Here is a 12334-nt window from a genome sequence, read left to right as displayed (position 1 = left end):
AACGGCGGCTTGACGCCACCATTCAGCCCCCTCCTACCCAGCGACCGCATCTGTCTCAGAGGCGATCGCTGGGCACCGACGACTGACATGCGCCGGCGCATGCGCAGTTCCGACCCGATCACTGCGCTGTGACAAACTGCAGCAAGCGATCGGGTCGGAATGACCCCCATTGTCAGCAGACATGTAGAATACTTAAGTGTCCTGTAAAATGCACAGCGCTGACAGGCAGGCGGCTTTACAGAGGAGGATTTGCCCAAACAGTCCCAGGATTAGCTCTGCTTGCTATAATGGCGCCCAAACGCTGACAGGGAGTGAGGGAGAGAGAGATATGCAGCTTCAGGGTGGGAACATTTACTCTAAATGGCGCCCTGGGGCTGGGGGAGGGGCTACAGGTCAAAGCCTTATCCCCCTGCTGGACTTCACCACTGGGTACTGGGGGCTTAAACGGTTTTATGAGAGAAAACCGACCTGTGCCCATGCCCTGGTGGTCTAGTGGAGTCCCTGTACTACCACAGTGCCCACACCAGCATGCGCGGCCCGCCTCCCACCGGCCGTGCGGGATCGCGATTTACAGCGGGTCCCGTCGAGGGGACCTCTTACCTCCTCCCTGAGGTCGGCCACGCGATCTGTGAGAGCAGCGGTCGTGTGTGTGACTAACTTGAAGAAAACCAGAGCCTCCGCTGTAGGTACCTGGCAAACAGGGCGAGGGAGTGTACAGCGCCGATGGGGGAGGTGATGGAGCTGCAGCAGGAGATGTCTGACTGACATCTAACGCAGTCAGTGTCTCTGCTGCAGCCCTTGAAGTCTTCAATATTCTTTAAAAGCTTCTCTCAGGGCTGCTGGAGTAGCCCCCCTGTTATGTGCCTGCTTACTGCATGGCACCAACTACAAAACTGTGCTCCTGTGCACAGTGGCGGGGTTATATAGGAGGCGGCGCTAGGCATTCTGAGAACAGTCAGAGCTTTGAGCCTGTTGGTGCCTTGGATCAAGATCCTACTCTACACCCCAATGTCATTCCCTGTGGAGTCCAGTGTACCCCGCAGCAGAAACAACTGAGATTTACGTAAATACTGAACTCTGAATCAGGCCCTGTGAGCCACAAACTATGTTAAACATTAAGGGCGAGACTCAATTGTCTTATCGCACCCAATCTACTTAAAGTGATGGGAGATTGGGGGTGATATTAAATTATTGTTTTTTTAGCACGCTGATTACACCCAGAGAGGTCAGATTTAGCAGCCTAACGCAGCTAAACCTAACCAAAGTTATGGGCATGATGCAAAATGTCCTGTTTGGGCATCTGGTCACGTTTTGCTCATTTCAGCTCACCGCCCACTGCTGATCGCACCCGAACAGAGCAAAAATTTAATAGCTCCATTGGGCAGCATCTACTGGCTGGCAGTGGTGCAAACAACTGAATCTCACCCTAAGAAACCAGTTTATTTTTGTTGAATCCTTGTGTTACGCATGTGTCCTGTGTCAGAACAGGACGTTTACCATTACATATGTTAAGGAGGAACTGTCACCAGGTTATTTGATGGGGTTGGGGTCGGGTGACCGGTGATTGAGAGACGGCCGGTCACCATATCGCCGCCGGGATCCCAGCTTTTAGATGGCCGTGGGGGCGAGTGCAATGAGGCCCATTACAGGGTCACTGCGCTCACCATGCAGCGGGCATGGTGGCTCGCCACAGGTTATATTTCCACTCTATGGGTGTCGTGGACACCCAGGAATGGAATAGTCCCTGTTGGTCGGCATGCTGACCGGCGGGCTCTTCAGCGTTCAGGATCCTGGCGTCGGTAACGCATCCCATCCTTTGTTATTTTTTACATTAACACATACACCTTATGCACCATGTAGTTAGAAAAACAAACATACAAGGTAATTCCGGACCCCCCGTTATCCTGGTACAGAGCATCCATTCAGCATGTTAGTTCTACCGGGCAAGAAGAGACAAGAGGCGAGATGTAATAGTGTCCGTGATTGCTGGAGGTGCGGGATGCCGTCAGATCTTGGCCTTTTTTTAAAGTGGCAGTCATTTACAAGCAAAACCATGCCTTGTAAATGAATGCCACTTTAAAAAAATGTTCACGATTGGCCAGAATCCCACACCTACGGCAATCTTGGATGCTATTACATCTCACCTAAGTTTTCTCATAGAGGTAGTTTTATTCCAACATAGCTAAGTGTACAATAGTTTGGGGGCTCTGTCCCATACTCAGGCATTGTTAAAATAGTACTGGATGTTATCATTCTTTTTTTTTTTTGAATAGTTTTTATTGCTTTTCAAAATGAAACAGAAGAAAAAAATAAGAATTTACTTACCGATAATTCTATTTCTCATAGTCCGTAGTGGATGCTGGGGACTCCGAAAGGACCAGGGGAATAGCGGCTCCGCAGGAGACTGGGCACAAAAGAAAAAGCTTTAGGACTACCTGGTGTGCACTGGCTCCTCCCCCTATGACCCTCCTCCAAGCCTCAGTTAGGATACTGTGCCCGGACGAGCGTACACAATAAGGAAGGATTTTGAATCCCGGGTAAGACTCATACCAGCCACACCAATCACAACGTACAACTTGTGATTTGAACCCAGTTAACAGCATGATAACAGAGGAGCCTCTGAAAAGATGGCTCACAACAATAATAACCCGATTTTTGTAACAATAACTATGTACAAGTATTGCAGACAATCCGCACTTGGGATGGGCGCCCAGCATCCACTACGGACTATGAGAAATAGAATTATCTGTAAGTAAATTCTTATTTTCTCTAACGTCCTAGTGGATGCTGGGGACTCCGAAAGGACCATGGGGATTATACCAAAGCTCCCAAACGGGCGGGAGAGTGCGGATGACTCTGCAGCACCGAATGAGAGAACTCCAGGTCCTCCTCAGCCAGGGTATCAAATTTGTAGAATTTTGCAAACGTATTTGCCCCTGACCAAGTAGCTGCTCGGCAAAGTTGTAAAGCCGAGACCCCTCAGGCAGTCGCCCAAGATGAGCCCACTTTCCGTGTGGAATGGGCTTTTACAGATTTTGGCTGTGGCAGGCCTGCCACAGAATGTGCAAGCTGAATTGTACTACAAATCCAACGAGCAATCGTCTGCTTAGAAGCAGGGGCACCCAGCTTGTTGGGTGCATACAGGATAAACAGCGAGTCAGATTTTCTGACTCCAGCCGTCCTGGAAACATATATTTTCAGGGCCCTGACTACGTCCAGCAACTTGGAATCCTCCAAGTCCCTAGTAGCCGCAGGCACCACAATAGGCTGGTTTAAGTGAAATGCTGAAACCACCTTAGGGAGAAATTGAGGACGAGTCCTCAATTCTGCCCTGTCCGTATGAAAAATTAGGTAAGGGCTTTTATAGGATAAAGCCGCCAATTCTGATACACGCCTGGCTGAAGCCAGGGCTAACAGCATTACCACTTTCCATGTGAGATATTTTAAGTCCACAGTGGTGAGTGGTTCAAACCAATGTGATTTTAGGAATCCCAAAACTACATTGAGATCCCAAGGTGCCACTGGAGGCACAAAAGGAGGCTGTATATGCAGTACCCCCTTGACAAACGTCTGAACTTCAGGAACTGAAGCTAGTTCTTTTTGGAAGAATATTGACAGGGCCGAAATTTGAACCTTAATGGACCCTAATTTGAGGCCCATAGACAGTCCTGTTTGCAGGAAATGCAGGAATCGACCCAGTTGAAATTCCTCTGTAGGGGCCTTCCTGGCCTCACACCACGCAACATATTTACGCCAAATACGGTGATAATGTTGCACAGTTACATCCTTCCTGGCTTTGATCAGGGTAGGGATAACTTCATCCGGAATGCCTTTTTCCTTCAGGATCCGGCGTTCAACCGCCATGCCGTCAAACGCAGCCGCGGTAAGTCTTGGAACAGACATGGTCCCTGCTGGAGCAGGACCTTTCTTAGAGGTAGAGGCCACGGGTCTTCCGTGAGCATCTCTTGAATTTCCGGGTACCAAGTCCTTCTTGGCCAATCCGGAGCCACGAGTATAGTCTTTACACCTCTCCTTCTTATGATTCTCAGTACCTTGGGTATGAGAGGCAGAGGAGGGAACACATATACTGACTGGTACACCCACGGTGTTACCAGAGCGTCCACAGCTATTGCCTGAGGGTCCCTTGACCTGGCGCAATATCTGTCCAGTTTTTTGTTGAGGCGGGACGCCATCATGTCCACCTTTGGTTTTTCCCAACGGTTCACAATCATGTGGAAGACTTCTGGGTGAAGTCCCCACTCCCCCGGGTGAAGATCGTGTCTGCTGAGGAAGTCTGCTTCCCAGTTGTCCACTCCCGGAATGAACACTGCTGACAGTGCTATCACATGATTTTCCGCCCAGCGAAGAATCCTTGCAACTTCCGTCATTGCCCTCCTGCTTCTTGTGCCGCCCTGTCTGTTTACGTGGGCGACTGCCGTGATGTTGTCCGACTGGATCAACACCGGCTGACCCTGAAGCAGAGGCCTTGCCTGACTTAGGGCATTGTAAATGGCCCTTAGTTCCAGGATATTTATGTGAAGTGACGTTTCCATGCTTGACCACAAGCCCTGGAAATTTTTTCCCTGTGTGACTGCTCCCCAGCCTCTCAGGCTGGCATCCGTGGTCACCAGGATCCAATCCTGAATGCCGAATCTGCGGCCCTCTAGGAGATGAGCACTCTGTAACCACCACAGGAGAGACACCCTTGTCCTTGGAGACAGGGTTATCCGCTGATGCATTTGAAGATGCGATCCGGACCATTTGTCCAGCAGATCCCACTGAAAAGTTCTTGCGTGGAATCTGCCGAATGGAATCGCTTCGTAAGAAGCCACCATCTTTCCCAGGACCCTTGTGCATTGATGCACTGACACTTGGCCTGGTCTTAGGAGGTACCTGACTAGGTCGGATAACTCCCTGGCTTTCTCCTCCGGGAGAAACACCTTTTTCTGGACTGTGTCCAGAATCATCCCTAGGAACAGCAGACGTGTCGTCGGAATCAGCAGCGATTTTGGAATATTTAGAATCCACCCGTGCTGTCGTAGTACTACTTGAGATAGTGCTACTCCGACCTCTAACTGTTCTCTGGACCTTGCCCTTATCAGGAGATCGTCCAAGTAAGGGATAATTAAGACGCCTTTTCTTCGAAGAAGAATCATCATTTCGGCCATTACCTTGGTAAAGACCCGGGGTGCCGTGGACAATCCAAACGGCAGCGTCTGAAACTGATAGTGACAGTTCTGTACCACAAACCTGAGGTACCCTTGGTGAGAAGGGCAAATTGGGACATGGAGGTAAGCATCCTTGATGTCCAGAGACACCATATAGTCCCCTTCTTCCAGGTTCGCTATCACTGCTCTGAGTGACTCCATCTTGAACTTGAACCTTTTTATGTAAGTGTTCAAGGATTTCAGATTTAAAATGGGTCTCACCGAGCCGTCCGGCTTCGGTACCACAAACAGCGTGGAATAATACCCCTTTCCCTGTTGTAGGAGGGGTACCTTGATTATCACCTGCTGGGAATACAGCTTGTGAATGGCTTCCAATACCGCCTCCCTGTCGGGGGGAGACGTTGGTAAAGCAGACTTCAGGAACCGGCGAGGGGGAGACGTCTCGAATTCCAATTTGTACCCCTGAGATACTACCTGCAGGATCCAGGAGTCCACTTGCGAGTGAGCCCACTGCGCGCTGAAATTCTTGAGACGGGCCCCCACCGTGCCTGAGTCCGCTTGTAAGGCCCCAGCGTCATGCTGAGGACTTGGCAGAAGCGGGGGAGGGCTTCTGTTCGTGGGAAGAGGCTGTCTGCTGCAGTCTTTTTCCCCTTCCTCTGCCCCGGGGCAGATATGAGTGGCCTTTTGCCCGCTTGCCCTTATGGGGACGAAAGGACTGAGCCTGAAAAGACGGTATCTTTTTCTGCTGAGAGGTGACCTGGGGTAAAAAGGTGGATTTCCCAGCCGTTGCCGTGGCCACCAGGTCCGATAGACCGACCCCAAATAACTCCTCCCCTTTATACGACAATACTTCCATATGCCGTTTGGAATCCGCATCACCTGACCACTGTCGCGTCCATAACCCTCTTCTGGCAGAAATGGACAGCGCACTTACTCTTGATGCCAGAGTGCAAATATCCCTCTGTGCATCTCGCATATATAGAAATGCATCCTTTAAATGCTCTATAGTCAATAATATATTGTCCCTGTCCAGGGTATCAATATTTTCAGTCAGGGAATCCGACCAAGCCACCCCAGCACTGCACATCCAGGCTGAGGCGATTGCTGGTCGCAGTATAATACCAGTATGTGTGTATATACTTTTTAGGATATTTTCCAGCTTCCTATCAGCTGGTTCCTTGAGGGCGGCCGTATCAGGAGACGGTAACGCCACTTGTTTTGATAAGCGTGTGAGCGCCTTATCTACCCTAGGGGGTGTTTCCCAACGCGCCCTAACCTCTGGCGGGAAAGGGTATAATGCCAATAATTTTTTAGAAATTAGCAGTTTTTTATCGGGGGAAACCCACGCTTCATCACACACCTCATTTAATTCATCTGATTCAGGAAAAACTACGGGTAGTTTTTTCACACCCCACATAATACCCTTTTTTGTGGTACTTGTAGTATAAGAAATGTTCAAAACCTCCTTCATTGCCGTGATCATGTAACGTGTGGCCCTACTGGAAAATATGTTTGTTTCCTCACCGTCGACACTGGAGTCAGTGTCCGTGTCAGTGTCTGTATCGACCTGAGGTAACGGGCGTTTTAGAGCCCCTGACGGTGTTTGAGACGCCTGTACAGGTATTAACTGATTTGCCGGCTGTCTCATGTCGTCAACAGTCTTTTGTAAAGTGCTGACACTATCACGTAATTCTTTCCATAAGACCATCCAGTCAGGTGTCGACTCCCTAGGGGGTGACATCACTAACACAGGCAATTGCTCCGCCTCCACACCATTTTCCTCCTCATACATGTCGACACAACGTACCGACACACAGCACACACACAGGGAATGCTCTGACAGAGGACAGGACCCCACTAGCCCTTTGGGGAGACAGAGGGAGAGTTTGCCAGCACACACCAGAGCGCTATATATATATATATAGGGATAACCTTATATAAGTGTTTTTCCCTGATATAGCTGCTGTATATATTTATCTGCCAATTAGTGCCCCCCCTCTCTTGTTTTACCCTGTTTCTGTAGTTCAGGACTGCAGGGGAGAGTCAGGGAGCCTTCCTCCAACGGAGCTGTGAGGAAAAAATGGCGCCAGTGTGCTGAGGAGATAGGCTCCGCCCCCTTCTCGGCGGCCTTTCTCCCGCTTTTTTATGGAAAAATTGTCAGGGGTTAAATGCATCCATATAGCCCAGGAGCTATATGTGATGTATTTTTTGCCAAAAAAGGTGTTTTTATTGCGTCTCAGGGCGCCCCCCCCAGCGCCCTGCACCCTCAGTGACCGGAGTGTGAAGTGTGCTGAGAGCAATGGCGCACAGCTGCGGTGCTGTGCGCTACCTTATTGAAGACAGGACGTCTTCTGCCGCCGATTTTTCCGGACCTCTTCTGCTCTTCTGGCTCTGTAAGGGGGACGGCGGCGCAGCTCTGGGACCCATCCATGGCTGGGCCTGTGATCGTCCCTCTGGAGCTAATGTCCAGTAGCCTAAGAAGCCCAATCCACTCTGCACGCAGGTGAGTTCGCTTCTTCTCCCCTTAGTCCCTCGATGCAGTGAGCCTGTTGCCAGCAGGTCTCACTGAAAATAAAAAACCTAAAACTAAACTTTTTTCTAAGCAGCTCAGGAGAGCCACCTAGACTGCACCCTTCTCGTTCGGGCACAAAAATCTAACTGAGGCTTGGAGGAGGGTCATAGGGGGAGGAGCCAGTGCACACCAGGTAGTCCTAAAGCTTTTACTTTTGTGCCCAGTCTCCTGCGGAGCCGCTATTCCCCATGGTCCTTTCGGAGTCCCCAGCATCCACTAGGACGTTAGAGAAAACACTGAATGCAAAACACAGTGACGGCTGCATAATGGCCCTCATTCCGAGTTGATCGCTCGCTAGCTGCTTTTAGCAGCAATGCAAACGCTAGGCCGCCGCCCTCTGGGAGTGTATCTTAGCTTAGCAGAAGTGCGAATGAAACATTAGCAGAACTGCACAGGAAAAATTTCATGCCATTTAGGAGTAGCTCCAGAACTACTCCTATCTTGCGATGACTGCAGTCTGTTTAGTTCCTGGTTTGACGTCACAAACACGCCCTGCGTTCGGCCAGCCACTCCCCCGTTTCTCCAGCCACTCCTGCGTTTTTACCTGGCACGCCTGCGTTTTTTAGCACACTCCTTGAAAACGCTGAGTTGCCACCCAGAAACACACACTTCCTGTCAATCATACTACGAACACTCGAGCGACTGAAAAAGTCGCTTGAGCTTCTGTAAAACTGCAAACTTTTGTGTGAAAGTACTTAGCGCATGCGCGTTGCATACCATGCGCATAAATGCCGTTTTTTTCACCTGATCGCTGCGCTGCAAAAACCGTCAGCGAGCGATCAACTCGGAATGAGGGCTAATGACAATAAACGCGTTGAGTATGAAATGCCAGCATTCAGGATACTGGCAGTCAGAATAATGACCGCAGCATCCTGATGGTGGGAATCCCGACAGGGGGAAGGTAAGTATAGATACCTTTCCCCAATGCCCCCCCTAACCCTCCCTACCTGCAGCCTAAACCTAACCCTACCTTTCCCACCCCACCAGAGTTGCCTAACCTTCCCCGGTGTTGCCTAATCCTAACTGACCCTTCCTGCAGCCTAAACCTAATTCCCTTCACCACAGCCTAGCCCTATCCATCCCCAGGAGCACCTAACCCCGCCTTCCCACAGTCTAAACCTAACCTCCCCGCAGCCTAACCATAACCCTCCCCCCGCAGTCTAAACCTATACCCCGTAGCTTATATCTTCGGCGGCCTGGCATTATAGCTGTTGGGATCCCAGCGGTAGGTTTGTGAGCCTTGTCAGGATACTGGTGTCGGCATTCCGAGCATTGTCGGGATACCAGCAGTGGCATTTGTTTACTGAGGATCCGGTTAGGATCCCAGCTGTCGGGATCCCGGCAGCCATCCAAAGTCTAACCAGGCAAACCTTGGCCAGGGTACATAGATTCACAGCATACTGCATACTATATTTATCCAGGACATCATCTTTAATAGCCCTAAGGCAACAAAACCCAGGCGTAAGAATGGAAGGGGGATATCTATAATAGAAAGTGTTTGAATCACCTTATCCTAAAAGGATTGCACCTCTGGACACTCTCACAACAAATTTCACATGGTACCTGAAGAAATTACATTTAGGACATTCAGAAACCCCCCCACTAAATTTCACCAACCTAGGTAGAGTAAAATAGTTGAATTTGCTGAAATCCAACTGAAGCTGTAGACTCACAGGGCCAATCAAGAGCCTTATTCCACTCACCCTCAGTCCATACTTGCCTACCTGACCCTCTCCATGAGGGAGAAAATGCTCTGTTCCTGGACTTTCCTGGTAATGTATGATTGCCATCACCTGTGGTGAAACACCTTTCTTATCAATTAACTAGCTCACCACAGGTGATAGCAATCATACATTACCAGGAAAGTCCAGGAACAGAGCATTTTCTCCCTCATGGAGAGGGTCAGGTAGGCAAGTATGCCTCAGTCAACCTGCCCACCTCCAGTTCCCATTTCCATTGTAGGTTAGGTAAGGCTTCTCATTTATACCTGATGAAGGATATAGCCTCCCAAATTGTATACACATTTGTTGCATTTTGATAAAACTAATCCTACAGCAGGCAATGCAGGTATCATTGTGCTCAAAGCAGGTCATGTTTCAGAAAAGGGAATTTGGAGCTACTGCACCTGGAAAAGAATCAAAGCTTTCAGAGTATAGAGTTGAAGATACTGATAGGTATCAGCGCTCCAACTAATAAATATAGGGGGTGAGAGCTGTAGGGATGATACGTTTGTTGACTGTTGTCAGAATTTGCTGAGTCCCAATGATAATTGATAGTGTGATGAGTCTTTCATCAAATCCCACACAACACACTGCCATTAGGATCATCAGCTAAATACACACTGCTGCACATTTTACAACAAAGGTCACCTATAATCTCTTTTCATGGCAATGCAAAAAATAACTTAATAGGACTTGGTTACAGAGGTCTTCATAACTTTGCATTTGGTGCCAGTTAACAGTGCATGTATGTGTGCAGGGGTGGATTCGGAACTGGCCTTATGAAAGCAGTACTACATCAATACAAAACTGGGCAGGGTAGGCATACCGTCCCTAGCCACATAGGAAATATTATGAGGACATCGTGTTAAGCACTTCATCTGCAATTTTCATAATTTTTCCCATAATGTTTTCTCTTTAGCACTAAAATTGATTGATGCTTCGCTAAAACGGAACAGTACATATACTTCAACAAGATGAAAAGGGTTAAATTATATATCAATAAAAATGTACTCCGTATAATGAAAAGCTGACGTTCTTGAACAAGTATCCATTTAGATTATCATTGTCATTGATGTCAACACAGGACTGCAAAAAATATATACTCAATACTGCTAACATCAGGCTAACTTTAACAAGGTCATCAATGCTGTCTGGTTGACAGCTGGTCTACCTGACTCCACCTGGGTGGGGAGATGTATGACAAGGATCACAATGGCTTATCTGGTGAGGTCCATGGCCACCATCTGTCTGCAATGACAGGAAGGCTGCCTGTCTCACACAGGTGCATCACTGCTGTGGCCCATTTAGGGCCGAGGCTGGTGCCCGTAAGTACAGATGGCTCCAAGTGTGCACTCCTCCCCCCTTCTCGCCACCAATCCCCTCCTTCTGCCACATCACCAACCATACTTGCCATTTGCAACCATGCCAAATCCAGTGCTGGAAGTCTCCAATTGTAAAATACTGAGTTCAAGGTGATTTTTGTTTGATTTCACTCCTGCTCGAACCTGAGCCTAAAAAATAAATGTTTTTAGTTTTATTTAAACAAGTAAGAACTGTTTGATGTAAAAAAGAGACTTTTACTTACCTACCGGTAAATCCTTTTCTCGTAGTCCATAAGGGATTCTAGGAACACAGATTACGATGGGGTATAGATGGGGTCCAAAGGAGCCGGTGCACTTTAAATTTCTTCAACAGGGTGTGCTGGCTCCTCCCCTCTATGCCCTCCCTCACAGCTCAGTCTAGGAAAACTGTGCCCGAAGGAGAAGGACATACTTGAGAGGAAGAAACATGACAAGACACGAGTGGTGAGAGTAATGAACCAGCACACAGCAACAACAAACTAGCAACAGCTAGTGAAACCAGAAAACAGCAACAGCTGAAAGTAACAACTTCACACAAAAACAATAACTTACAGGAAAGGTGAACCACAGAGGCGGGCACCAAGTATCCCTTATGGACTATGAGAAAAGGATTTACCGGTAGGTAATTAAAATCCTCTTTTCTCTATCATCCATAAGGGATACTGGGAACACTGATTACGATGGGGACATCCCAAAGCTCCCAGAACGGGTGGGAATGCGCTGAGATGCCTGCATCACCGTTTGTCCAAACTGGACATCCTCCGTGGCCAGGGTCTCAAACCTGTAGAACTTGACAAACGTGTTTGTCCCTGACCAGGTAGCGGCCCGGCATAGTTGCAAGGCCGAGACACCACGGGCAGCCGCCCAGGAAGAACCCACAGACTTGGTAGAGTGGGCCTTGACAGACCTAGGACCAGGAATGGCCGCCGAAACATAGGCCTGTTGCATAGTAAACCTAGGAAGCAGGAAGACCTTTCTTGCGATCATCATAGAGGACAAACAAGGAATCTGATTTTCGGACAGTCGCAGTCCTCTTGACGTAAATACTATGGGCTCGCACCACATCCAAGGACTCAGGAAGAGAGGCAGTGGCCGAAGCCGCCGGAACCACAATAGGCTGATTCAGATGGAATGCAGAGACCACCTTCGTCAGAAACTGCTGACGAGTCCTGAGCTCTGCCCTGTCCGCATGAAAAACCAGTTAGGGACTCCTACAGGACAAAGCACCCAGTTCTGAAACCCGCCTAGCGGAAGCCAAGGCCAAGAGCATCACCATCTTCCACGTGAGGAATTTGTCCTCCACCGCCATCAGACACTCAAACCAAGAGGAATGTAGGAATTTCAGAACCACATTGAGATCCCAAGGAGCCGTGGGAGGCACAAAGGGAGGTTGAATATATAGGACACCCTGCAGGAACGTCGGTAACTCAGGCAGAGCAGCCAATTTCTTCTGGAAGAAGATGGACAAGGCCGAGATCTGACCCTTTATGGAGCCCAACCATAGGCCCATAT

At 49.0% G+C, this 12334-nt stretch overlaps 1 protein-coding gene across 7 annotated transcripts in view; it reads right to left on the bottom strand.

Moving 5' to 3' along the window:
* Positions 1–12334, bottom strand: part of LOC135029617 (multidrug and toxin extrusion protein 2-like) — a 486356-nt gene that overhangs the window by 9076 nt on the left and 464946 nt on the right. For 6 of the 7 annotated variants that reach the window (XR_010225784.1, XM_063953866.1, XM_063953870.1 and 3 more), the window contains one exon: positions 10873–10972. The exons of the other annotated variant lie outside the window; for it this stretch is intronic. Coding sequence is in view for 5 of the 6 variants with exons in the window: in XM_063953866.1 (XP_063809936.1) it covers positions 10873–10972 (100 nt within the window). In the remaining variant the exon portion in view is untranslated. The remainder of the gene's footprint in view (positions 1–10872; positions 10973–12334) is intronic. 7 annotated transcript variants of the gene reach the window in all.

This window comes from Pseudophryne corroboree, chromosome 2, assembly GCF_028390025.1.
Source record: "Pseudophryne corroboree isolate aPseCor3 chromosome 2, aPseCor3.hap2, whole genome shotgun sequence".
Taxonomy (NCBI): Eukaryota; Metazoa; Chordata; class Amphibia; order Anura; family Myobatrachidae; genus Pseudophryne; species Pseudophryne corroboree.
Note: the sequence above shows the minus strand (reverse complement) of the source record. Positions and strands in the feature narration are given on the sequence as shown.